Genomic DNA, 26,082 nt, shown 5'->3' with positions numbered 1-26,082 from the left:
GCCTGGACTGGGGATGGGGAGGGGGGGCCTGGACTGGGGATGGGGAGGGGGGGCCTGGACTGGGGATGGGGAGGGAGGGCCTGGACTGGGGATGGGGAGGGAGGGCCTGGACTGGGGATGGGGAGGGGGGGCCTGGACTGGGGATGGGGAGGGGGGGGGGACTGGGGATGGGGAGGGGGGGGCCTGGACTGGGGATGGGGGGCCTGGACTGGGGATGGGGAGGGGGGGCCTGGACTGGGGGAGGGGAGGGGTGGCCTGGACTGGGGATGGGGAGGGGGGGCCTGGACTGGGGATGGGGAAGGGGGGCCTGGACTGGGGATGGGGAGGGGGGGCCTGGACTGGGGATGGGGAGGGGGGGCCTGGACTGGGGATGGGGAGGGAGGGCCTGGACTGGGGATGGGGAGGGAGGGCCTGGACTGGGGATGGGGAGGGGGGGCCTGGACTGGGGATGGGGGGGGGGGGGGGACTGGGGATGGGGAGGGGGGGCCTGGACTGGGGATGGGGGGCCTGGACTGGGGATGGGGAAGGGGGGGCCTGGACTGGGGATGGGGAAGGGGGGGCCTGGACTGGGGATGGGGAAGGGGGGCCTGGACTGGGGATGGGGAGGGGGGGCCTGGACTGGGGATGGGGAGGGGGGGCCTGGACTGGGGATGGGGAGGGAGGGCCTGGACTGGGGATGGGGAGGGAGGGCCTGGACTGGGGATGGGGAGGGGGGGCCTGGACTGGGGATGGGGAGGGGGGGGGGGACTGGGGATGGGGAGGGGGGGCCTGGACTGGGGATGGGGGGCCTGGACTGGGGATGGGGAGGGGGGGCCTGGACTGGGGAGGGGGGGCCTGGACTGGGGATGGGGAGGGGGGGCCTGGACTAGGGGAGGGGAGGCCTGGACAGGGGGAGGGGAGCCTGGACTGGGGGAGGGGGGGGGCCTGGACTCTGGGAGGGGAGGGGAGGGGAGGGGGTGCCTGGACTAGGGGAGGGGAGGGGAGGCCTGGACTGGGGGAGGGGAGCGGGTGCCTGGACTGGGGGAGGGGAGGGGGAGCCTGGACTGGGGGAGGGGAGGGGGGGGGTCCTGGACTGGGGGAGGGGAGGGGAGGCCTGGACTGGGGGAAGGTGCCTGGACTGGGGGAGGGGAGGTGGGGCCTGGACTGGGGATGGGGAGGGGGTGCCTGGACTGGGGATGGGGAGGGGGGGCCTGGACTAGGGGAGGGAAGGGGGTGCCTGGACTAGGAGAGGGAAGGCCTGGACTGGGGGAGGGGAGCCTGGACTGGGGGAGGGAGGGGGCCTGGACCCTGGGAGGGGAGGGGAGGGGGTGCCTGGTCTAGGGGAGGGGAGGCCTGGACTGGGGGATGGGTGTCTGGACTGGGGGAGGGGAGGGGAGCGGGTGTCTGGACTGGGGGAGGGGAGGGGAGGGGGTGCCTGGACTGGGGGAGGGGAGGGGGAGCCTGGACTGGGGGAGGGGAGGGGAAGGGGGTGCCTGGACTGGGAGAGAGGAGGGGAGGGGGTGTCTGGACTGGGGAAGGGGAGGGGGAGCCTGGACTGGGGGAGGGGAGGGGAGGGGGAGCCTGGACTGGGGGAGGGGAGGGGGTGCCTGGACTGGGGGAGAGGAGGGGAAGGGGTTGCCTGGACTGGGGGAGAGGAGGGGAGGGGGAGCCTGGACTGGGAGAGGAGAGGGGGAGCCTGGACTGGGGGAGGAGAGGGGGAGCCTGGACTGGGGGAGGGGAGGGGAAGGGGGTGCCTGGACTGGGGGAGAGGAGGGGAGGGGGGTGCCTGGACTGGGGGAGGGGAGGGGGAGCCTGGACTGGGGGAGGGGAGGGGAAGGGGGTGCCTGGACTGGGGGAGAGGAGGGGAGTGGGGCCTGGACTGGGGGAGGGGAGCCAGGACAGAGCATCATTTTTGAGATAAAACAAAAAGGAAAAGAGTGTGAATGCTGAAGCCTGGAATAACTGCAGGAAATGCTCAGCGGGTCAGGCAGCGTCTGGGGAGAGGAAGGTGGTGGTAACGTTTCAGGTCAATGACCCTTCTTCACATCTGGTGGTTGTTGCCAGCATTTTCTAGTTTTAGCAGTTTACAGCCTCGAAATAATCCTCCAAGTGTTGGGAGCTGAGAGTGTGCATCTTTCACAGCCCGGGGCAAGGACCACGTGCCCTTAACCTGCCCACCCACCTCAAGTCAGGTGGCCACGGATGGGGGCCTGCCCTGTACCCCGGCCAGGGAGAGGGGCAAGCAGGGAATGCCATCTTGGTTTGAATGTCTATGTTTGTTGTTTCAGCCCAAGGTGACTGGGAGGGCGAAGGCAGCGGGCAAGCAGCAGGTGGAGAAGGAGCTGGCAAAGGTGGAACGGCAGCTGATGGACCCCAGTCGGCAGCCGCAGACAGCAGACGACTTTGACCGTCTGGTCCTGAGCTCCCCCAACAGCTCCATTCTCTGGATGCAGTACATGGCCTTCCACCTGCACGCCACCGAGATCGAGAAAGCCCGGGCTGTGGCAGAGAGAGCCCAGAAAACCATCTCCTTCAGGTAGGAGCCGGACTGGACCCGAGAGAGAGACAGCGCAGCATCTGTCTGCAGACCCCCGGTATCGGGAGTTAGAGGGGAGGAGGTCTTGTGGTGAATATGAATTCCATTCTTCCACTCGCCCAAGCTCTATGCCAAGAGGCGCTGTCAGAAAGAGCCCCCCCCCCCCCCTCCACACTGACCTTCACCTCTCCCCTGGGCTGGAATCTCTCCTCAGCTGACACAGAATTCGATAGAAATTGCAACACAGAAACAGGCTGCTCGGCCCATCTAGCCCGTGCTCGTGATTGCCCTCCACTCGAGCAGTATCCAAATCCCAGTCCTATTTCCTATCCCTTTATCCCCCTTTCCTTCATCTGCCCATCCAACCTCTTTATGTTATCACGTTCCCTGCTTCAGTCACTAACTCTGGTCCTGTAATCACAGCATCACACCCTCTGTTTTTAAAATTAAAAGCAATAATTTATCTTGCCCTCTCACAAACCTCTTGGATTTAATCTTGTATCAATAGCCCCTCATCCTAGACTTCAATCACTGAAAACTCTGTTTCCATCTACTCTGTCCCATTGCTAAAATCAACCCCCACCCCCCTCCACAATCATATTGAATGGACAAAGCAAATTGGCCAGGGTGGCCTTGAGGAAGAGTTTATAGAATATATCCGGGATAGTTTACTTGAACAGTACGTTGCGGAACCAACCAGGGAGCAGGCTATCTTAGATCTGGTACTGTGTAATGAGACAGGATTAATAAACAATCTCCTAGTAAAGGATCCTCTAGGAATGAGTGACCATAACATGGTTGAATTTCAAATTCAGTTGGAGAGTGAGAAAGTTGGATCTCAAACCAGAGTCCTAAGCTTAAATAAAGGAGACTACAAAGGTATGAAGGCAGAGTTGGCTAAAGTGGACTAGGAAAATAGATTAAAGTTTGGGACGGTTGATGAGCATTGGCAGACATTTAGGGAGATATTTCATTACTCGCGACAAAAATATATCCCAATGAAAAGGAAAGACTGTAAGAGAAGGGATAACCATCTGTGGCTAACTAAACTAATAAGGGATGGTATCAAATTGAAAACAAAGGCATACAATGTGGCCAAGACTAGTGGGAGGCCAGAGGATTGGGAAACTTTTAAAAGCCAGCAAAGAATGACTAAAAAAGTAATAGAGAGGGACGATAGATTATGAAAGTAAACTAGCATGAAATATAAAAACAGATAATAAGAGTTTCTACAGGTACATAAAAAGGAAAAGAGTGGCTAAGTAAATGTTGGTCCCCTAGAGGATGGGACTGGAGAATTAATAATGGGGAACGGGAAAATGGCAGAGACCTTGAACAAATATTTAGAATCGGTCTTCACGGTAGAAGGCACTAAAAATATCCCAATAGTGGATAATCAAGGGGGCTATAGGGAGGGAGGAACATAATACAATCACTGTCACTATAGAAATAGTACGTGGTAAAATAATGCGACTAAAGGTAGACAAGTCCCCTGGACCCGATGGCTTACATCCTAGAGTTTTAAAAGAAGTGGCTGTAGAGATAGTGGATGCATTGGTTGTAATCTACCAAAATTCCCTGGATTCTGGGGTAGTCCCAGCGGATTGGAAAACCACAAATGTAATGCCCCTATTTTAAAAAAGGAGGCAGACAAAAAGCAGGGAACTATAGACCAGTTAGCCGAGCATCTGTCGTTGGGAAAATGCTGGAGTCCATTATTAAGGAAGCAGTAGCAGGACGTTTGGAAAAGCATAATTAAATCAAGCAGAGTCAGCATGGTTTTATGAAAGGGAAATCATGTTTTGACAAATTTGCTGGAGTTCTTTGAGGATGTAACGAGCAGGGTGGATAAAGGGGAACCAGTGGATGTGGTGTATTTGGTTACTGCACAAGATAAAAGTTCACTGGGTGGGGGGTAATATATTAGCATGTCTAGAGGATTGGCGAACTAACAGAGTCAGGATAAATGGGTCATTTTCCAGTTGTAAAACAGTAACTAGTGGGGTGCCGCAGGGATTAGTGCTGGGGCCTCAACTATTTACAATCTATATTAATGACATGGATGAAGGGAGCGAGTGTAATGTAGCCAAGTTTGCTGATGATAGAGATGGGTGGGAAAGCAAATTGTGAGGAGGACACAACAAATCTGCAAAGGGATATAGACAGGCCAAGTGAGTTGGCAAACATTTGGTAGATGGAGTATAATGTGGGAAAATGCGAGGTTGTCCACTTTGGCGGGAAAAAATAGAAAAGCAAATTATAATTTAAAAGGAGAAAAATTGCAAAGTGTTGCAGTACAGAGGGACCTGGGGGTCCTTGTGCATGAAACACAAAAAGTTAGTGTGCAGGTACAGCAAGTAATCAGGAAGACAAATGAAATGTTGGCCTTTATTGCAAGGGGGATACAGTATAAAAGCAGAGAAGTCCTGCTACAACTGTACAGGGTATTGGTGAGGCCATACCTGGAGTACTGCGTACAGTTTTGGTCTCTGTATTTAAGGAAGGATATACTTGCATTGGAGGCTGTTCAGAGAAGGTTCACAAGGTTCATTCCGGATATGAGGGGGTTGACTTATGAAGGTAGGTTGAGTAGATTGAGCCTATACTCATTGGAGTTCAGAAGAAAGAGATGATCTTATCGAAACATATAAGATAATGAGGGGGCTCGACAAGGTGGATGCAGAGAGGATATTTCCACACATAGGCGAAATTAAAACTAGGGGACATAGTCTCAGAATAAGAGGCCGACCATTTAAAACTGAGATGAGGAGGAATTTCTTCTCTGAGGGTTGTAAATCTGTGGAATTATCTGCCCCAGAGAGCTGTGGAGGCTGGGTCATTGATTATATTTAAGGCGGAGATAGATAGATTTTTGAACGATTAAGGGAATAAAGTGTTATGGGGAGCGGGCTGAGAATTGGAGCTGAGTCCATGATCAGATCAGCCATGATCTTTTTAAATGGCGGAGCAGGCTCGAGGGGCCAAATGGCCTCCTCCTGCTCCTATTTCTTATTATCTACCCACATCCAAACACACACAAACTGCCTTTAACTCATAATCTCTGCTTCCTCCCTTCTAACCAGTTTTAATCCGGTTTTCTACCCTCCCCCTAAATCCACACCCCTGTGGAATACCTTGTTGAAGGTTTTCTGAAGGTCCATGTACACCACATCCGCTGCATTTCCCCCATATCCGTCACCTCAAAGAACTGGAGGATTGTAGCAAATTACAGGAGGACATTAATAAACTTGCAGAATGGGCATATAATTGGCAAATGAAGTTCAACAGAAATAAATGTGAGATATTACATTTTGGTAGGAAGAATAAGGGAGGTCACTTGTTACTTGGAGGGTGCGAGTCGCGGTGGGGTAGAGGAACAAAGGGATCTCGGCGTACAAATACACAACTCCCAAAGTTGTGACACAGATAAGACCGTTTTTAAAAAAAACCCAGGCACGAGGATTTATTTCTAGAGGTATACAATTGAAAAGTAGGGAAGTTTTGCTAAACCTGTATCGAACCTTGGTTAGATCACTGCGTACAGTTCTGGTCACCATATTATAAAAAGGATATAGAGGCACTGGAGAAAGTGCAGAGAAGATTTACAAGGACGATACCAGAAATGCGAGGGTATACATATCAGAAAAGGATGAACAGGCTGGGTCTCTTTTCTCTTGAAAAAAAGAAGGCTGTGAGGGGTGAACTAATAGAGCTCTTTAAAATTCTGAAAAGTTTTGATAGAGTGGATACAGAGAGAATGTTTCTCCTTGTGGGGAAGAGCATAACTAGAGGCCGTCAATATAAGATAGTCACCAAGAAATCCAATAGGGAATTCAGAAGAAATGTCTTTACCCAGACACTGGTGAGAATGTGGCACTCACTACCACAGGGAGTGGTTGAAGCGAATAGTATAGATGCATTTAAGGGGAAGCTAGACAAGCATATGAGGGAGAAGGGAATAGAGGGTTATGCTGATAGATTTAGATGAGGCTCGAGTGGAGCATCGTGGATTGGTTGGGCCGAATGGCTTGTTTCTGTGCCGTCTATCCAATAATCCTCTGTAAACTCTGGATACAGCTTGCGTGCAGAATCACGGACCAGTCCTGTTGCTCTGTGTGATGCAGCTTGTAGCAGCCCCTGATTACTCCCAGGGAGATGGGCAGAAGTAATTCATCAGGGCTCCTGTGCCCTCGCTCCTGGGGTAAAATTGGAACATGTAGGTTGCTGTCCTTGTAAAATAATCCATTCTCGGGATGTGGGCATCGCAGGCATTTATTGCCCAGAGAGGTTTGAGACACTGAGTGGCTCGCTTAGAACACTTCAGAGGACAGGTAAGGGTCAACCACGTTAGTGTGGGACTGGAGTCACATATAGGCCCAGACCGGGTAAGGACGGCAGGTTTCCTTCCCGAAAGGACTTCAGTAAACCAGTTGGGTTTTTACGACAATCTGACAGCTTCATGGTCACTGTTACTGGGACCAGATTTTTACTTCCAGATTTTTTTTTAATTAATTCAAATTCCCAAACTGCCCTGCTGGGATTTGAACTCCTATTCCCTGAATTATTGGTCCAGTAAAATGACCGCAGCACCTCTGTACCTGTAATTTCCTCTACTGTTTTTAGTGCCCTGGTTTAAAGTGTTTTCATAGTTAATTCGCCGCTATTCGAATGCAAATGTTTAGCCATTTAATATTTAAAACCAAGAAAATTAAACGCATGGAGATGCTTACTGAAACTCTCGGTGATGTTTTTAAACTTGTGTATAATGGGGAGAGTTGCTGTAGCCCTCGCCCGCTGGTACAGGTGGTTGTGGCCAGCACTGTGGGTCACCTCAGCCCTCGCGTCATGTGCCGTTCATTCACCGGCTGAGTGTGGGTGGGGGTGTACAGCAGCTCGCCAGCAGGAGGTGCTCGAGAGCAGGGAGCTCTGGTTAATCCAGGAGAGATCGGCTCGCCATGGTGGGGAACTGGGTGTGATCCTATCCCCCCTCCCCCGGGCACCACACCCTGCACCTCTAACCTGGCTCTCCCATTGGCCTGCCATGTGGAAAAGTAGCACTGGTAATTATATAGCACTTCGGCACATCTCTGTGGACATACCCAGCAGCCATTTTACACACAGCAAGGTCCCATACGAGAGCAACGACAAATGGCCAGCTAATCTGTTGTTGGTGGATGAGAAAGAACGTTGGTCGGGAACTCTGGGGGAATTCCCTGCTCTTCAAAATTAGTCCGTTGCGTAATGTCCCCATCTTTCTCCCTTTTCTCGCTAGTTAACTCTCTTTGCTCGTTAACTTGCACGTGCTCTTGCTCTTCGCACTCGTTCGCTCACTTTTCTTCTTGCTCAATTTCTCACTTTTCTCTCGGGGTCAGAAAGTTGTGGGTTCAAGTTCCACTCCAGGAATTTAAGCACGAAAAATCTATGTTGACACTCCAGTGAAGTCCTGAGGGAGTGCTGCACTGTCGGAGGGGCAGTGCTGAGGGAGCGCCGCACTGTCGGAGGGACAGTACTGAGGGAGCACCGCACTGTCAGAGGGACAGTACTGAGGGAGATCCGCACTGTCGAAGGGGCAGTACTGAGGGAGCTCTGCACTGTCAGAGGGGCAGTACTGAGGGAGCCTCCGCTGCACTGTCGGAGGGGCAGTGCTGAGGGAGCGCCGCACTGTCGGAGGGACAGTACTGAGGGAGCACCGCACTCAGAGGGACAGTACTGAGGGAGATCCGCACTGTCGAAGGGGCAGTACTGAGGGAGCTCTGCACTGTCAGAGGGGCAGTACTGAGGGAGCGCTGCACTGTCAGAGGTGCCATCTTTCGGATGAGACGTTAAACCGAGGCCCGTCTGCTCTCTCTGGTGGATGTAAAAGATCCCACGGCACTATTTTGAAGAAGAACATGGGAGTTATCCCCAGTGTCCTGGCCAATATTTATCCCTCAATCAACATAACAAAAAAACAGATTATCTGGGTCATTATCACATTGCTGTTTGTGGGAGCTTGCTGTGTGCAAATTGGCTGCCACTTTTCTCACATTACAACTTCAAAAGTACTTCATTGTCTGTAAAGCGCTTTGAGACGTTCGGTGGTGTGAAAGGCGCTATATAAATCTGTCGTCTTTCTCTCTTGCGCCCTGTTTTCTGCCCCTTCCTTTTGCAGAGAGGAGCAGGAGAAGTTGAATATCTGGGTTGCGCTGCTGAACCTGGAGAATCTGTACGGGACGGAAGAGTCGCTGGCGAGAGTGTTTGAGCGTGCTGTGCAGTACAGTGAGCCTCTGAAAGTCTACCAGCAGTTGGCCAGTGTCTACACCAAGTCTGAGAAATACAAGGTAAGCAAATGAGTATCGCCAACATCCAGCATAACTCCAATCGGGTTTGTGCAGATGCTCGCAATACTGCAAGCTAAGACTCCGGCTGTGGTGGGACATCCCATCGTTTATCTACACCCCTCATCACAGGCGATCGATCTCCAGTCCAGGGCAGTTGTAGCACACACAACATGGGCTGGGTGTGACCCTGAGGCTGCTAACTTTACAAGCCGGTGTGGTGTAATGCAATTCTTCACCCCCGCCCCGCCCCCCTCTCAGAATGCTGACTGTTGAGGTACCGTCCCGTGCCCCCCCCCCCCCCCCCCCCCCCCACAAGCTACTCGTGGTGTGTGAATTCAGGCAGCGAGTGTCTGCCCATCGCTGACCAAGGCTTCAGCTGACCATTGGTTTTTGGACACTGCAACAACATTTGGCTCTTGCTCACCGAGAGCCGCCGGATCGTTCACATCCGCCTCGGTCCCTGTGGCAGGCAGGGCGTCCGATTCACGTCACATCCAAACAACAGCACCTCCAACAGTTGCCTGCCTAAATTATGTGCTTGGATCCCGGATTGGTTCTTCAACCCTCAATGTTGAGGCTCTGTGTCGCTCTGCCTCTGCTCCTGCAGTAAGCCCTGGCTCAGCCTCTGCTCCTGCAGTGAGCCCCTGACTCTGCCTCTGTCTCCGCCCGGGTTTGTGCGTTTCTGCTCAAGCTGGAAAATAGCAATACTGGGAAGTGGAGCAGTTTCCTCTATCAGACATTCCGTGTCATTATCCAACACTCCCAGATTCACAGCATCACTGGTTAGACACAGAATAAAGCTCCCTCTACACTGTCCCATCAAACACTCCCAGGGCAGGTACAGCACGGGTTAGGTACAGAGTAAAGCTCCCTCTACACTGTCCCATCAAACACTCCCAGGGCAGGTACAGCACGAGGTTAGATACAGAGTAAAGCTCCCTCTACACTGTCCCATCAAACACTCCCAGGACAGGTACAGTATGGGTTAGATAGAGTAAAGCTCCCTCTGCACTGTCCCAGTTGTGTGCTAAGCCCCCCCATTCCTATGTGTGAGGTTTTATTTCTGACACCAGCCGCTGTGGACTCTTTTTTTTCTAATTGCCACCCCTCGTCCCTAGTCGGATGCAGTTTATGTTTGAGCCCCCTACCTAGTGGGGCTACCCAAAGTTAACAGTACATGTCTGACAGACCAATAACCCTCCCTTTGTTCTGGACTGGGCTTGTACCCTGGTCCCAGAGGTGAATCTGCAGCCTCTGCGATGTAGGTGGGGAAGGGCTGGCAGTGCAGCGTTGCTGGCTCGGTCTGTGTTAGCGGGCTGGTTCTTGGGCGTGTGCCAGACCGATATACTTTGGCTGTTTGTGAAGCTGAATGTTATTTTGGACAGTGTGTGAAAATGCCCTGCTATGTTTTATGTGTTTTGGCAGCAAGCAGACAGCCTGTACAACACCATGTTGAAGCGCTTCCGGCAAGAGAGCGCCGTCTGGCTAAGTTACGCCACCTTCCTCCTGAAGCAGGGACGAGCGAACAGTACCCACGCCCTGCTGCAGAGGGCCCTCAAGTGTCTGCTGCAGAAAGAGCGTGAGTGGGACAGATTTTGGGGGGGGGAGGGGGGAAGAGGGGCGGGGAGAGGGAGGGTCCGGGTTATGAAATCTGGCCCCATTTAACGATCCGATCCAGATTATCGAGGCTGCTTTCAATCACTGGTCTGGCCAGCTCTTGCTGGGTTGTGTGTCAGCCTGGCTTCATGTCCACTGAGAGTCTGAGCAGGGTTAAAGGAAGCCTGGAACAGGTGGAGACCATTCAGACCCTCGAGCCTGTTCCACTGTTCAATCAGATCATGGCTGTTCTGTACCTCAATCGCCTTTGTTCCATTTCACTGATTTCCCGGCCAGTGCCCCCAGTACGGTGGGCCATTGATTGGCTGCGTGTGACTCAGGCCCAGTTGTGGTCACTCTTCAGACCGAGCCCTGGCACAGTGACTCGGGTATCCGAGCTTGACCCAGAGTGTACATGGATCTCAGCTTGCATTGCCGAAGGGTCATCTTAAGGTCACAGTAACCCTCAACCAGACCTCTTGCCCACACTATGCTAGTTGGTCAACAGACTGGTGCGGTAGTTACTGGACTAATCCAGAGGCCAGGACTAATGATCCAGGGAACGGCGCTTCAGATCCCACCAAGGCAGGTTGGTAATTAGAATTCCTTTTTATTAATCTGGAGAAAAGAAGTTAGTATCAGGAAAAGTGACCATGAAACTGTCAGATTGTTGTAAACACCCAACCGGTTCACTGATGTCCTTTAGGGAAGGAAACCTGCTCTCCTTACCCGGTCTGGGCCTCTATTTGACTCCAGTCCCACACCAATGTGGTTGAATTTTTCAAGGTTCACAGGCCGGGCAGTAAATGCCGGCTCCGCCTCGCCTGCGATGTCCGCAGCCTGAGAATGAATAAAACAGAATTGCAGATCTGAGACCTGGTGACTCCTTCCGGGCCTCAGAAAGCCTGGGCTCCCTGACTGTGAGCGCAAGCAGTGCGTTCCACAGGCCTGTTAGCTCCTGGGCTCCCTAATGGTGTGAGCAAGCAGTGCGCTCCACAGGCCTGTTAGCTCCTGGGCTCCCTAATGGTGTGAGCAAGCAGTGCGCTCCACAGGCCCCTTACCTCCCGGGCACCAGAAAGCCTGGGCTCCCTGACGGTGTGAGCAAGCAGTGCGCTCCACAGGCCTGTTAGCTCCTGGGCTCCCTGACGGTGTGAGCAAGCAGTGCGCTCCACAGGCCTGTTAGCTCCTGGGCTCCCTGACGGTGTGAGAAAGCAGTACACTCCACAGACCTCCTGGGCACCAGAAAGCCTGGGCTTCCTGATGGTGTGAACAAGCCGCGTGCTCCATGGGCTCGTTACCTCCCAGGGGTGATGCAAGCTTCCCGCACAAACCAGCGCCGTAACTATCCTGGATTCCCACGGCCCTGTGAAATATTTGTGATTTGCCTATGATTGATGGCCGAGTCCCTGGGAAGGAGTGGCTCGGAGTCACCCCACTCCATGGTCCGAGGCTGGGAGTGTCCCGTTCCCCCGGGAAGGAGCAGCTCGGAGTCGTGTCCCGTTCTCCCTTCCCCCCGGCCCCAAGTCCACGGTCCAAGGCTGGGAGTGTCCCATCTCCTTGGAAAGGAGATGCCCACAGTCTCTTTTTTTTTTTTCCCCCCACCACTCCATGGTCTGAGGCTGGGAATGACCTGTTTCCCCAACCGTCCCGTTCCCCCCCCCCCCCCGGGAAGGAGATGCCCACAGTCCCCCCACTCCACGGTCCGAGGCCGAGAGTGTCTCGTCCCCCTGGGAAGGAACGGCTCTGAGTCCCCCCCACTCCACGGTCCGAGGCTGGGAGTGTGTGTATGTGTCTGCCCCCCAGGAAGGAACAGTCCCGGTCCAGGTTGATGAAAGGAGACGGTAACACGCTACTCATTTAATTCATTCCAGATGTTGACGTGATCGCTAAGTTTGCACAGCTGGAGTTCCGCCTCGGAGATGCGGAGCGGGCGAAGGCCATGTTTGAGAACACGCTGAGCAGTTACCCCAAGCGCACAGACCTGTGGTCGGTCTACATCGACATGATGGTGAAGCACGGCAGCCAGGAGGAAATGAGGTGCGTCAAACCGAGCCAGCGTTCGAAATAACATCACTGCATTTATATAGCACCCGTCACATCCCCGAGACATCCCAAAGCATTTTACAGCCAATGAAGTGTAGTTACTGTTGTAATGTAGAAAAAGCAGCAGCCAAGTTGTGCACTGCAAGATCCCACTAACAGCCATGAGTTAATGACCAGATAATCTGTGTTCAGTAACAGTTGAGGGATAAATATTGGCCCTAGGACCACCAGGGAGAACTCCCCTTTGAAATAGTACCATGGTGGGGGCACCCGAGGGGGCAGGATTAACATCTCATCTGAAAGATAGCACCTCCCTCGGTGCCGCCCCTCCGACGGTGCGGCACTCTGAGACGTCTGACTGGGCTGTGATGCCCCTCCAGCCTCTGTGGTTAATGAACTCAGTCACCATCTAGGTTAGCGCCTGGGGAATGGCCACTTGGATGAGGTCCCAGAGGGCTGTCTGTGACCCCTTGCGGTTCAACGTGACTCAGCCCAGGCGCTTGACAGCTCGCTGAGAAAAACTAACGCGCTCACTCACTCGCTCTCGCTCTTTCTGATCCTAGACACCTCTTTGAAAGAGTCGTGCACCTCAAGCTAGCCCCAAAGAAGATGAAGTTCTTCTTCAAGCGATACTTGGACTACGAGAAGAAGCACGGGAGTGCGGAGAGCGTGCAGGCTGTGAAGGAGAAGGCGCTGGAATACGTGGAGTCCAAGAGCTCGCTGGTGGACAGCTAACCAGCCCAATGGCTGCAGGATCCTTCTGATAACTTTGTATATTGGCTGCTTGAGGGCTGCCCTCGTGCCTGAGGTTCCTTGTGTTTGGGGGGCGCGCGTGGGTATTCAGCACAATCCACTGATGGCTTGGCCGACCATATTGTAAGACGGCCACACCCAAAAGGCTTCTGCGATTCTCCATCGGGGTTCGATCCCTTCAGTTTGTCCTTGGGGTCGGTGTAAAGCGTGCGATTAGGAATGTGCTCTCTGGCTGGGTTACGTGACTGGGGCAGGGGGCACACTCGGACTCTGGCCTGTCCCTTCCCCCACTTGCCAGCGGCCTCATGGGCCACCTTAACCATGCAGCAGAACAGCCCCCCCTGCACCTCCTTCACTCAAACCCCCCATTAATCGAGCTCGCCACCCCTGCTGGGTATTGGTGCGTGATTGGCAACAAGCATTATTCACTCACAGCCCAGTTCCAAACCTGTCTCCATGGTTTGTAAACCAGGGTGCGTGTTGTTAATGCAGCAACCCGCAGTAACTGGCGGCTGTGAAGTGCGGCCAGAGACACTCCTCACCCACCCACCCACCGATGGACAACGGGCTCCGTCTCTCTCGGGTCTGTCACAACTCGCCACGCAATCCCGGACTCTGCCGCGCCTACAAACCTTTGGGTGAGCCGAGCCGATTCCGAGTCCTAGTCCACTCAGCCTCCAACCCGCCCGTGTAAAAGGCCAGACCTTTGAACCAAGAGGAGCGCAAGTTGCCCAGACCTCTGGCGGGGGGGGGGGCGGGGCATGTCTGTATTGGGAATGGAACTCCAGCTGTGATGTTGCAGAAGTGTAATAAAGGTGTATGTTTTGTGGTATTGGACACGAGTGTCTGTGCAGGACCGAGCCGATTTGTAGTGCAATGCAGCAGTGTTTGCTGATAGCAGACGTTCCAGGGTCTACCCGCTGCCAGCAGACCCCGCCAATCCATCTCTGGTGTCTCCACGCGGTGAGATGGCGGCTCTGGGACAATTTAAAAGCACCTTTACAAATGGTGCGCGCTCCCTCGCTGTCGACCTCTGTTGGTCAATCAGAACCTGCGGACAGCAGCACACAGAGTGACCCCAGTGTAACCGAGGTGTCCAGATTACTGTTCTGGGCAGCGTGCCCCTTTCTACGCCCACCGTCCGTTTGTCCCGAGTCAGCGTGCACTCTGCCAGCTGCCTTGTGGCGCCAACTCACTGCCAGCCTGGGTTCTGCGGCGCTGAGCATCTGGTTACACGCCCAGACGGCTGCATCCTTTGGCGCTGTACGAACCAAATCGTTCACAGCGTTGAGGAGCTGGAAAGAATTGAACAATTTGCATCTGCCGACAATTAAAAGCCTGGCTGACCAGCCAGCAAGCAGCGCTGTGACTGACTGCGTGCGATGCGTTCTAGGCCCTGGAGCCGGCTCAGTGCGAGGCCGCGCGCTGCTTTCCCAGCGGGGTGCGACGCAGTTTGCTGTGCTGTCGATACCGGTCGCCTCTGCCTCCCGCGATGCACGAGCAGCGTTTACCCGGAGAAAACGGTTCCTCTTTAGAGATTAAAGAGGGAAAATACCGCAGGTGCTGGAAACGCACAGCAGCTGAAGAAAGCAAGACTGCTTGGTGTCTCAGTGCAGGTGCGACAATCTGCACTCAAACCCTGCTGTGCAGGTCCAGCAATTACTGCTCCAGCAACCTGCTGTACTTGTAGTGCGCGTCTGTGCTAATCATCCAGAGCAAGCTTTGGGGGTGGGGGGGGCGCGGGGAGGGTCTCCAGCTCCAGCTCCCTAAGGGTTCCATGGGGCATCACAGCTTAAGTCTCGTACACAATTCCCCAATTAACAATCTCCCAATGGCACCATTCAGCTACAGCTTCAAAAAACACTCGTTCATTACTCTCGACCTTAGCTGTAATCTGAAGGCCATCCTGTGGTCTTTTCTTTTTATTCATTAATTCAGGGGATGTGGGCGTCGCTGGCAAGGCCGGCATTTATTGCCCATCCTTAATTGCCCCTTCATCATCATAGGCAATCCCTCAGAATCGAGGAAGACTTGCTTCCACTCCCAAAGTGAGTTCTTTGATGGCTGAACAGTCCGATACGAGAGCCACAGACCCTGTTACAGGTGGGACAGACATTCGTCGTGGGAAGGGGTCGGTGGGGCTGGTTTGCCGCGCGCTCCTTCCGCTGTCTGCGCTTCGCCTCTTCATGCTCTCTGTGTTGAGACTCGAAGAACTCAACGCCCTCCCGGATGTACTTTCTCCACCTCGGGCGGTCTTCGGCCAGGGTCTCCCAGGTGTCAGTGGTGATGTCGTACTTTACCAGGGAGGCTTTGAGGGTGTCCTTATAATTTTTCCTCCTTTGGCTCGTTTACCACGAAGGAGCTCCGCATAAAGCATTTACTTAGGGAGTCTCGTATCTGGCATGCGAACTATGTGGCCTGCCCAGCGAAGCTGATCAAGTGTGGTCAGTGCTTCAATACTGGGGATGTTAGCCTGGTCAAGGACACTGATGTTGGTGTGCCTGTCCTCCCAGGGGATTTGCAGGATCTTGCGGAGACATCGTTGGTATATCTCCAGCGACTTGAGGTGCCTTCTATACATCGTCCATGCCTCAGATCCATACAGGGCCGGTATTACTACAGCCCTGTAGACCGTGAGCTTGGTGGTAGATTTGAGAGCCTGGTTTTCAAACACTCTTTTCCTCAGACAGCCGAAGGCTGCACTGGCGCACTGGAGACGATGTTGAATCTCCACATCAATGTCTGCCTTTGTTGATGAGAGGCTCCCTGATATGGGAAATGGTCCACGTTGTCGAGGGCCACACCGTGAATCTTGATGATTGGAGGGCAGTGCTGTGCGGCGGTGACAGGCTGGTGGAGGACCTTTGTCTTATGGATGTTAAGCGTAAGGCCCATGCTTTCATATGCCTCAGTGAATACATTGACTATATCCTGGAGTTCAGCCTCTGAATGTGCACAGACGCAGGCATCGTCCGCATACTGCAGTTCAACGACTGAGGTTGGGGTGATCTTGGACCTGGCCTGGAGGCAGCATAGGTTAAACAGCTTCCCACTGTTTCTGTAGATTAGTTCTACTCCAGCGGGGAGCTTGTTGATTGTGAGGTGGAGCATGGCAGCGAGGAAGATTGAGAAGAGGGTTGGAGCGATAATGCAGCCCTGTTTGACCCCGGTCCGGATGTGAATTGGGTCTGTAATGGATCCGTTAGTAAGAATCACGGCCTGCATGTCATCGTGAAGCACCCTTGAGAAGGTGGTGGTGAGCCATCTCCTTGAACCGCTGCAGTCCGTGTGGTGAAGGTGCTCCCACAGTACTGTTGGGGAGGGAGTTCCAGGATTTTGACCCAGCAGTGACGAAGAAACGGCCGATATATTTCCATGTCAGGATGGTGTGTGTGACCCGGAGGGAAACTTGGAGGTGATGGTGTTCCCATGCGCCTACTGCCCTTGCCCTTCTAGGGGGTAGTGGTCGCGGGTTTGGGTGGTGCTGCTGCAGAAGCCTTGGCGAGTTGCTGCAGTGCATCTTGTAGATGGTACACACTGCAGCCACGGTGCGCCGGTGGTGTAGGGAGTAAGACAGATTGACTGTAGGATGGGCTGTGGACTAGCAGAAGCAGACTCACTAGCCCCCTGACCCAATATTTTTTATGACTGTTGGAGTGGGTGGGATTGTTGGAGGTCATGTGATGAAGCCTCTCCAACCAGAGTTGGTGACTTTGCCCCCCTCCGCCCGCCCGTCCCATCAATTCTTTGACAACACGATCAGCGTCCCTGTAATTGGGAATGCCACATGCACAGTATTCAGTCTTGGTCTCCTTCCACTCAGCCGTGTCCAGTGTTCGCTTTGTACAGAAATTTCTAAAATCAAAACCAGGCACCAAAGTCTTAATTTTTTTCACAACGCAAATCTTTGTTCCCATTTCAATGTTGCCGATCATCGAATCACACAGCACAGAAAGAGATCGTTCACCCCATCGAGCCTGTGCCGGCTCTGAAAAATCTATCCAATTAGTCTCCCTCCCCACTGCTCTTTCCCCATTGTCCTGCAAATTTTCCCCTTTCAAGTATTCAATCTCATTCTGAAAGTTACTATTGAATCTGCTCCCACCGCCCTTTCAGGCAGTGCGTTCCAGATCATAGCAACTCGCTGCGTAAAAAAAGTTTACCCACTGGTTCTTTTGCCAATTATCTTAAATCTGTGTCCTCTGGTTACTGAACCCTCCTGCCACTGTGAACAGTTTCTCCTTATTTACTCTTATCAAAACGCTTTGTAATTTTCAACACCTCCATTAAATCTCCTCTGGATGATGTACCATTTCAGCCCATTTAATGAGCTTCAATTAGTTATGAAAGTTTTCACCAAGTTTTCATCACGAGCAGAAACCCTGTCAGCATTCAGAGGTTGATCCCAGTCTCCATCCCACTCCCTGGGGACCACTCCACCTGTCAGCTTAGCTCAGCGATGGCACTCGCCCCTCGAGCTCTCCCCTCGCACTCTGCACTGGCCCCTCAAACCTACCCCACTGGGCGCTCACTGTGAGCATCAATGGGGCACCTTACACCCTTTGTCTTTGGGCATTTTACTACCTTAAAGGCACTATATAAATGCAGGTATTTGTTGTAATCCAGCCTGAAACTTGGGTGCCAAGGATTGTAGAAAAACCTGCAAAGTGTGTAATGAGTACAGTGGTGTAGGGGTTTTGTTCCTGAACTAATCCAGGGGACAGGAGTTCATATCCTACCACGCCGGTTTGAGAATTTGAATTCAGCTTTAAAAATCTGGAAATAAAAAGCTGGTCTCAGTAAAAGTGACCATGAAGCTGTCGGATTGTAGTAAAAACCCAACTGGTTCACTGATGCCCTTTAGGGAAGGAAACCTGCCGTCCTTACCCAGTCTGGGCCTATATGTGACTCCAGTCCCACACCAACGTAGTTGACTCTTAATTGCCCTGTGAAATGGCCCAGCAAGTTGTACTCGGTTATTGGGGATGGGCAATAAATGTCCCTGCCTGAGACTGAATGAAACAATTACAGCACAATGGAAAATGCAAATCGTTCCTGGAAATAGACACCGAGAGAGAGAGAGAGAGAGAGAAAGCGAGCGAGTCAGCTCGGTTTCAAAATAGGGACAGGGCTGCACTGTCGGAGTCTATGCTGGCACAGCACTGATAGGTTGAAGGTTTGGGTGGGACTCTCCCTTCGAGCTCAGCTCCCAGTCATCTGTCCTCTCGTCCTCTCTAATATATTGATGGTTCTGTGGTCATTGTTCCACTTACTCCTTCTGAGCCCCAAAATCCCCCGTCCAGCACACGCCTCCCTGCAAGCTCCATCAAGACTCATCGCGGGTGGGGTGCAGGGCGTGTGACGGACGGGTGGGGTGCAGGGCGTGTGACAAGGGGGCGGGGTGGAGGTGTTAGGGCGTATGACGACGGATGGGCATAGGGAGTGTGACTGGCGGGGTGTATTACCGACCTCTAGCCGTCCCATTAAGCACCCCCCGATTGGCCGTATGGCACCCTCCTGATCCTGCGCAGAGCCGGACCCGCTGTGGGCCGTGTGACGGGCAGCCCGATTGTTCAAGGCGCCCAGTGCCTATTTTATCCGATCACCAGGGACACCCGAACCAATTAAGGCACTGAGCGCGGAATCGGGCCCCCTAAATTGGACACTTTTGCACCCATTTTATGCCTGGTAAATGGACACGGGAAGGTCCTATTTCACTCCCATTTTGGGGTTACGTGAGTGAACCAATAAAGGTGTCCCAGACGTGCCTGTGGCTCAGTCCCGTGTCAACTTCAAAGGATGCGTTTAAAATGATAGACCGGGAGGCTTTCCAAATGGCCTCATCACCCCGGGATTAGTCAGATATTGATCAGGATCTGGATCACAATTCACATCTCCTGCTGTGCAGTGTGAACATAAGAAATAGGAGCAGGAGTCGGCCATCTGGCCCCTCAAGCCTGTTCCGCCATTTAATAAGATCATGGCTGATCTGATCATGGACTCAGCTCCACTTCCCTGCCCGCTCCCCATAACCCTTTATTCCCTTATCGCTCAAAGATCTGTCTGTCAACGCCTTAAATATATTCAATGACCCAGCCTCCACAGCTCTCTGAGAATTCCATAGACTTACAACCCTCAAAGAAGAAATTACTCATCTCAGTTTTAAATGGGCGGCCCCTTATGTCCCCTACTTTTAGTTTCCCCAATGAGTGGAAATATCCTCTCTGCATCCAACTTGTCGAGCCCCCTCATTATCTTATGTTTCGATAAGATCACCTCTCATTCTTCTGAACTCCAATGTGTATAGGCCCCACCTACTCAACCTTTTTTCATAAGTCAACCTCCTCTTCTCCGGAATCAACCTAGTGAACCTTCTCTGAACAGCCTCCAAGGCAAGTATATCCTTTCTTAAATCATCATCCATCATAGGCAGTCCTTCGAATCGAGGATGACTTGCTTCCACGCCAAAAAAAAGATGAGTTCACAGGTGTTTCGAATGAAGAACCCGAACTACATCCTCAAGGGTGGAAGATGCCTGTGCGTGGATTTTTTTAACGTGTGGTAGCCATTGTACACCAGCCACCACACAGGCTTGAGAGAGCTAGGTCTTGGTCCAGTGGCCAGGATTACCGAAGACAACTGGAGACCTACTCTGCTGCACAGACCTAGTGCGCACACATACCGCAGTGTGGGCTGGCCCGTGCTGCCTCTGGCCCCGAACTCACGCCTCGCCTGGGCCCCGATCACATCCCTCCACCGCTCCTGCTGCATCTGCCCACGCTCCAATCACCGATTTGGACCTTGCTGACGTCACTCTTCGCTACCGTCGCCCTCCTGCACCAGCTCGCGCTGTACCTTGTAGTGGCATGCCTCCACGCTGCTCCCTGGGCCGCACGCCGCTCCTTATTCAGGTACAGCAAGTAATCAGGAAGTCAAATTAAATGCTGGCCTTTATTGCAAGGGGGATGGAGTATAAAAGTAGGGAAGTCCTGCTGCAACTGTACAGGGCGTTGGTAAGACCACACCTGGAGTACTGCGTACAGTTTTGATCTGGACTTGTCTCCATTCCTGTGCCGAGAGGATTGCTACACTAGACGGGAGGGGCATCATTTGGGGACTCTGATTCCTCACCAATTCCCATTCCGTTTCTTTCTGGTGGATAATGGAGGGGCCACTGTGTGTAATGTGCAAGTCAGTAAGAATTGCCAGCAAGCTTTTTCTAATTGGAGATTTTATTCAGTGGAAACTGTCGCACGCTATTGTAGATTTTGAAACAAAGATCAATTTAGGATGAAAGTAAAAGTTCATAATTTTTTTGCAAACTAAATTTCTGTTGAGAGTCGCACGGCAGGTGGGACGACTTAGTGAATCCCTTCCCACACTGGGAGCAGGTGAACGGCCTCTCCCCAGTGTGAACTCGCTGGTGTGTCAGCAGGTGGGACGACTTGGTGAATCCCTTCCCACACTGGTTCACTTGTTCAGCCAACCTGCTGAAACACCAGCGAGTTCACTGGGGAGAGACCGTTCACCTGCTGAGTGTATGGGAAGCGATTCACTACGTCATCCGACCTGCTGACACACCAGCGAGTTAACACTGGGGAGAAGCTGTTCACCTGCTCCCAGTGTGGGAAGGGATTCACTAAGTCATCCCACCTGCTGACACACCAGCGAGTTCACAAGTGACTGCAGGGGTTGGAATCTGCTGTTATTAATCACATCCCGACTGAACCATGTCCATTCTGCCAGTTGGGGTTTGTTTAAACTGATGTTGTTAACCCTATAACTGGGCTGGACTTTAATATTCTGGATATATTGCTGATGGTATTCTCGGGGCTGCAGTGTCCATTTCCTTAAATACGGAGACCAAAACTGTATGCAGTACTCCAGGTGTGGCCTCACCAATACCCTGTACAGTTGTAGCAGGACTTCTCTGCTTTTATACTCTATCCCCTTTGCAATAAAGGCCAACATTCCATTTGCCTTCCTGATTACTTGCTGTACCTGCATACTAACTTTTTGTATTTCATACACAAGGACCCCCAGGTCCCTCTGGACTGCAGCATTTTGCAATTTTTCTCCTGTTTCTGTGCTGTACATTTGATGCATGTGTACTTTGCAATGGGCTACACTGGACAGCAATCAAGAGTATAAGCCAGGACTGATTTTTCTCCCACTAGACCCAGGCGATTGTGTTGAAATAATCTCTCTAAGTGACTGGGAATTGGGGCCGAAGAAGATCTTAAATAAAAACTGCAGTCTGCCAACAGATCGGCTGGAGTGACCCTTTCGCCGAGTGGCTTCAAAGTTTCAGGGGTCGGATTGACGGCGCGAAAATTACAGACTTTACTCAGTCCCAGGAGTCGGAGCTGTGCAGAAACCAATCACCGTGATTCAGAGTCCCCAAACCAAAGCTCTGAGGAGCCCACAGTGGCTGTGTCTCTGGACAGACACTCCTCACCCTCACCTGAGCTTGGGAAAGTCAATACCAGCATTGACAGGTAACCCAGCACAGAGCACCCAGCATTGACAGGTAACCCAGCACAGAGCAACTAACATTGACAGGTAACCCAGCACAGAGCACCCAGCATTGACAGGTAACCCAGCACAGAGCAACTAGCATTGACAGGTAACCCAGCACAGAGCAACTAACATTGACAGGTAACCCAGCACAGAGCACCCAGCATTGACAGGTAACCCAGCACAGAGCACCCAGCATTGACAGGTAACCCAGCACAGAGCACCCAGCATTGACAGGTAACCCAGCACAGAGCACCCAGCATTGACAGGTAACCCAGCACAGAGCAACTAGCATTGACAGGTAACCCAGCACAGAGCACCCAGCATTGACAGGTAACCCAGCACAGAGCAACTAGCATTGACAGGTAACCCAGCACAGAGCAACTAACATTGACAGGTAACCCAGCACAGAGCAACTAACATTGACAGGTAACCCAGCACAGAGCACCCAGCGTTGACAGGTAACCCAGCACAGAGCACCCAGCATTGACAGGTAACCCAGCACAGAGCAACTAGCATTGACAGGTAACCCAGCACAGAGCACCCAGCGTTGACAGGTAACCCAGCACAGAGCACCCAGCATTGACAGGTAACCCAGCACAGAGCAACTAGCATTGACAGGTAACCCAGCACAGAGCAACTAGCATTGACAGGTAACCCAGCACAGAGCACCCAGCATTGACGGGTAACCCAGCATTGATGGGTAACCCAGCACAGAGCACTGTGACCGTCCAGCTCTACCTTCAGCCCAGCCATCAGCCCACTGGGTCTTGGGATAGTCTGGAGATAACTGGGAGGAGGCTCGAGTGATCGCTGTACCCCTCCAGGTCCCTCAGTGAGCCAGACTCCTTGGTCAACGGCCTAAAACACTGCAGATTCTGAGCTCAGGGATCTGATTGCTGAGCAACCATCCGATTCCAACCTTCCACCATCAGTCCCAGCGCCTTGAGGCCAACCCGGCTCCGAAGCAAAACTTCTTTCACCTTCAGAAATCAGGTGCAACGCAAAGAATCCGATAAACATGGTTATTTGGGACAGCTGGTCCTGTTTATTTGGACTTTTCCCACAATACAAGAATTTGTTCAGTTCACAGTTAAGAGTTGAAGATTGGGTTACATAAGGAAGACCTTAGATAGAATTTAACAAGTATCAGTCACACTTTGGTTGCCAGTTTCTAATGTTTTATGACAGACAATTGTCTAAAGAATCTAAACACACACACAATCCGAGTCTGCATTTCACACCGACAGTTTCACAGAACAAGGGTGGCGTGATATAATTCGCCCCATCGAGCTGGTTCCTCCCCACAGGCTATGTATAGTCTTCACGGTCACAGGAGTGCAGGTAATAACAGAACAGCAAAACCCTGCCCCTTTCTGGTTAATCTCAACCCCATCTTTCCACTTTCTTACCATATCCATCCTTCATACATAGAAAATAATTAACTTGTATTTAGACCGCACTTTTCACACCCTTGGGCCATCCCAAAGTGTTTCACAGCCCAGGGAAGGACTTTTGAAGTGTAGTCACTGTTGTGAGCAAAATAATTTGTGCACAGCAAGGTCCCACAAACTGCAAGGAGCGAGTTGATCTGTTTTTGGTTGAGGGATAAATGTTGGCCTGGACACCGGGGAGACCTCCCCTGCTCTTCCAGTAGTGTAATGGGATCTTTTACGTCCACCCGAGAGGGCAGACTGGGCCCCGGTTTAACGTCTCATCTGAAATACGGCACCTCCGACAGTGTAGCGCTCCCTCAGTGCTGCACTGGATTTTGTGCTCAAGTCTCTGGAGTGGGATTTGAACCCACAACCTTCAGTGTCCTGCCCCAATAATAGTAGCTCAGCAACCAAACTGTTACCATGGTAATGGAGGTTACAGCCATGTCACAGTCCGCCCCCCGCAAGCCAAGGAACATCCCATCAAGCAGTGGCTGTACCAAGCCGCCAGTCCTCACATCAAACAGTACGCGCAGGCCACAGCGAAACTCTGGCGTCTCGCTGCAGACGCTGGTTCAGACCTTGCTGTAGAAGACCACATTCTGCCTGCGCGGTGCAGTCCAGTTGTTGAGCTTGATGTTGGACGCCGGGCTGGTCTGCTGAGCGCCTGTGTTCGTGTTCACATTCAGTGGCGGCTTGCACTTGTGCCAGTTCTTCAGCAGTTTGTTCATATTTTCGCAGTCCGTGATCCCAAAGAGCTTCTCCTGCTCTTCGCCAACCTCTGTGTCGCTGAGCCTTGGTGGCTGGTAGTGGCTGTAACCCCTGGTCATCTCATCCTGCATCCCCTCGAAGAACTGCTGGATGCAGACCTTGGCAAAGCTCTTGGCATGCTCGGTGCAGGTTTCTTCGAAGAGCTTGCGTTCAATGTCAATGTAGTGGGACCAGTATTTTGTTTTGAGGAAGGCAACTTGGGTGAAGCAAGGTCGCATCGCTCTCACCAGGAAGGCCAAGAACGTCATCACCAAAACAAAGCACCAGCCCAGAGCCTGCGGGACAACAACAGAAACAATCTCATTCAGAGCCTCAGCTACACCCCGCACATAACCCAGCCCACTCCTCAATCCCACAAATACAGCACTTTCTGACTTCAGCTAACCATTGCCAGTCAACTTGAGGTAGCATGTTAGATACAGAGTAAAGCTCCCTCTACACTGTCCCATCAAACACTCTCTCAACCCCATCTTCTCGCTACCCCCTCTCTAATTGCCCCTTAGTCAGAATTACTAAATTATCTCCTCATAAAGGATCCTCTAGGAATGAGTGACCAAAACATGGTTGAATTTCAAATTCAGTTGGAGGATGAGGAAGTTGGTTCTCAAACCAGGGTTCTAAGTTTAAATAAAGGAGACTTCAAAGATATGAGGGCAGAGTTGGCTAAAGCGGACTGGGAAAATAGATTTAATTAATTAATTAATTAAAGGACTATGGGGAGCAGGCAGGAAGTGGAGCTGAGTCCATGATCAGATCAGCCATCATCATCATCATCATCATAGGCGGTCCCTCGTATCGAGGATGACTTGCTTCCACTCCAAAAAGGGATGAGTTCAGAACAGCCATGATCTTATTGAATGGCAGAGCAGGCTCGAGGGGCCAGGTGGCCTACTCCTGTTCCTATTTCTTATGTTCTTATCCTCTCTCTTTCTAATTGCCCCTTACCCTCCGGCTGACCGGGTTTGGCCCGGAGACCCTTACCCTCTCTACCTCTCTAATTTTCCCTTGTCTTCCCTCTCTAATTGCCTTCTACCCACTCTCTCTAATTGCCCCTTACCCTCTCTCTCTCTCTCTAATTGCCCCTTACCTTCTCTCTCTAATTGCCTCTTACCCCCTCTCTCTAATTGCCTCTTACCATCTCTATCTCTCTCACATTCATTGTCCCTTACCCTCTCTCCGGCTGGCCGGGTTTGGCCCGGAGACCCTTACCTGGGACAGGCAGCGCAGGTAGCGATAAGCAGCCTCCCGGGAGAGTCCGGCCCTCGGGTCGAAGATGTCCTTGCAAGGGACGGTGGCGAGGAGCCGGCGGAGCTGGGGCTGTGCGGGGAGCGGCCCCGACATGTTGGTGCCCAGTGTCCGGGGGTCGAGCCCCTCGCTGAAGGCGCAGATGAAACATTTTCCGTCCAGCAGGGTGACGCTGAGCCATACCACCGGCGCTATTAGCGCCCGCTGCCCCATTGAGCAGAACATGTAGCGCAGCACCGCCCCGTCCTTGGCCCGCTGCCCCGCCGGCCGCCGCCACTCCTCGGCCAGCGCCGACACGCTGTTGTTGAGCACGAAGCCCAGCAGGAAGAGCACCAGCGGCGGCACGGCCAGGATGCCCAGCCCGTACAGCAGGTTGTAGCCGGGCAGGCACGGGCAGGCGAACTCGAAGGCTGAGTACACCTGGGCGCTGGCCAGAGCCAGGATCCCGCACATCCCATTCAGGAACGACTCCTGGTTTGATTGCAGGAACTGGAAGATCATCCGGAACTTGTCCATCTCTCCGGGAATCAATCCTCAGCCGCTTCCAGCAGCCCCCTGCACCCCACACACCCAGAGACCGCCCCCGCCCCCCCTACACACACACACACACACACAGACCCTCCTGTCCCTCAGCCTCTGCCTCTCTGCTGTGTAATTCACTGTAACTCTCTGTGTGTGCGTTTCTTGGTCTACTATCTAATTCTCTGCAAATCTCTCTGTCGCTTTCTGTCTATCTCTCTCCCTTTGTTTCTCTCTGTCACTCCCTCCGTTTCTCTATCTCTCATTCTTTTTATCTCCTTCGTTTTCTCTCTATTTCTAACACACCCTCTGTTCCTCTCTGGAGCTCTGCGATGCAGTTCAGTCTCCTCCCATAGCCACACCCCAC

The 26,082-nt window shown here is 52.7% G+C and overlaps 2 protein-coding genes across 3 annotated transcripts in view; one reads left to right on the top strand and one right to left on the bottom strand.

Moving 5' to 3' along the window:
- pdcd11 (programmed cell death 11) overlaps positions 1-14,064 on the top strand; it is a 65,131-nt gene extending 51,067 nt beyond the window's left edge. For both annotated transcript variants that reach the window (XM_070876388.1, XM_070876387.1), the window contains exons 33-37: positions 2,268-2,515; positions 8,667-8,835; positions 10,261-10,414; positions 12,303-12,468; positions 13,038-14,064. In XM_070876388.1, the coding sequence (XP_070732489.1) occupies positions 2,268-2,515; positions 8,667-8,835; positions 10,261-10,414; positions 12,303-12,468; positions 13,038-13,209 (909 nt within the window). In that variant the 3' untranslated portion in view covers positions 13,210-14,064. The remainder of the gene's footprint in view (positions 1-2,267; positions 2,516-8,666; positions 8,836-10,260; positions 10,415-12,302; positions 12,469-13,037) is intronic.
- A 9,691-nt stretch (positions 14,065-23,755) lies between these two features.
- Positions 23,756-25,712, bottom strand: calhm1b (calcium homeostasis modulator 1b). The gene is made up of 2 exons (XM_070873910.1): positions 25,161-25,712; positions 23,756-24,226 (listed from the first exon to the last, which is right to left on the bottom strand). Exons 1-2 carry the CDS (start codon positions 25,710-25,712, stop codon positions 23,756-23,758), a joined length of 1,023 nt encoding a protein of 340 aa, XP_070730011.1.
- Between the last annotated feature and the right edge of the window lie 370 nt (positions 25,713-26,082).

The sequence above is a fragment of the Pristiophorus japonicus genome, chromosome 3 (assembly GCF_044704955.1).
Source record: "Pristiophorus japonicus isolate sPriJap1 chromosome 3, sPriJap1.hap1, whole genome shotgun sequence".
In the NCBI taxonomy this organism is placed as follows: domain Eukaryota; kingdom Metazoa; phylum Chordata; class Chondrichthyes; family Pristiophoridae; genus Pristiophorus; species Pristiophorus japonicus.
This window is presented reverse-complemented; position numbering and strand designations above follow the sequence as displayed.

Bases quoted from the DNA above. Each gene is read 5' to 3' on its own strand.
- calhm1b (XM_070873910.1), bottom strand. From the start codon at position 25,712: ATGGACAAGTTCCGGATGATCTTCCAGTTCCTGCAATCAAACCAGGAG. The intron at 24,227-25,160 runs GTAAGGGTCTCC...GTTGTCCCGCAG, and splicing joins ACCTGCGCTGCCTGTCCCAG to GCTCTGGGCTGGTGCTTTGT.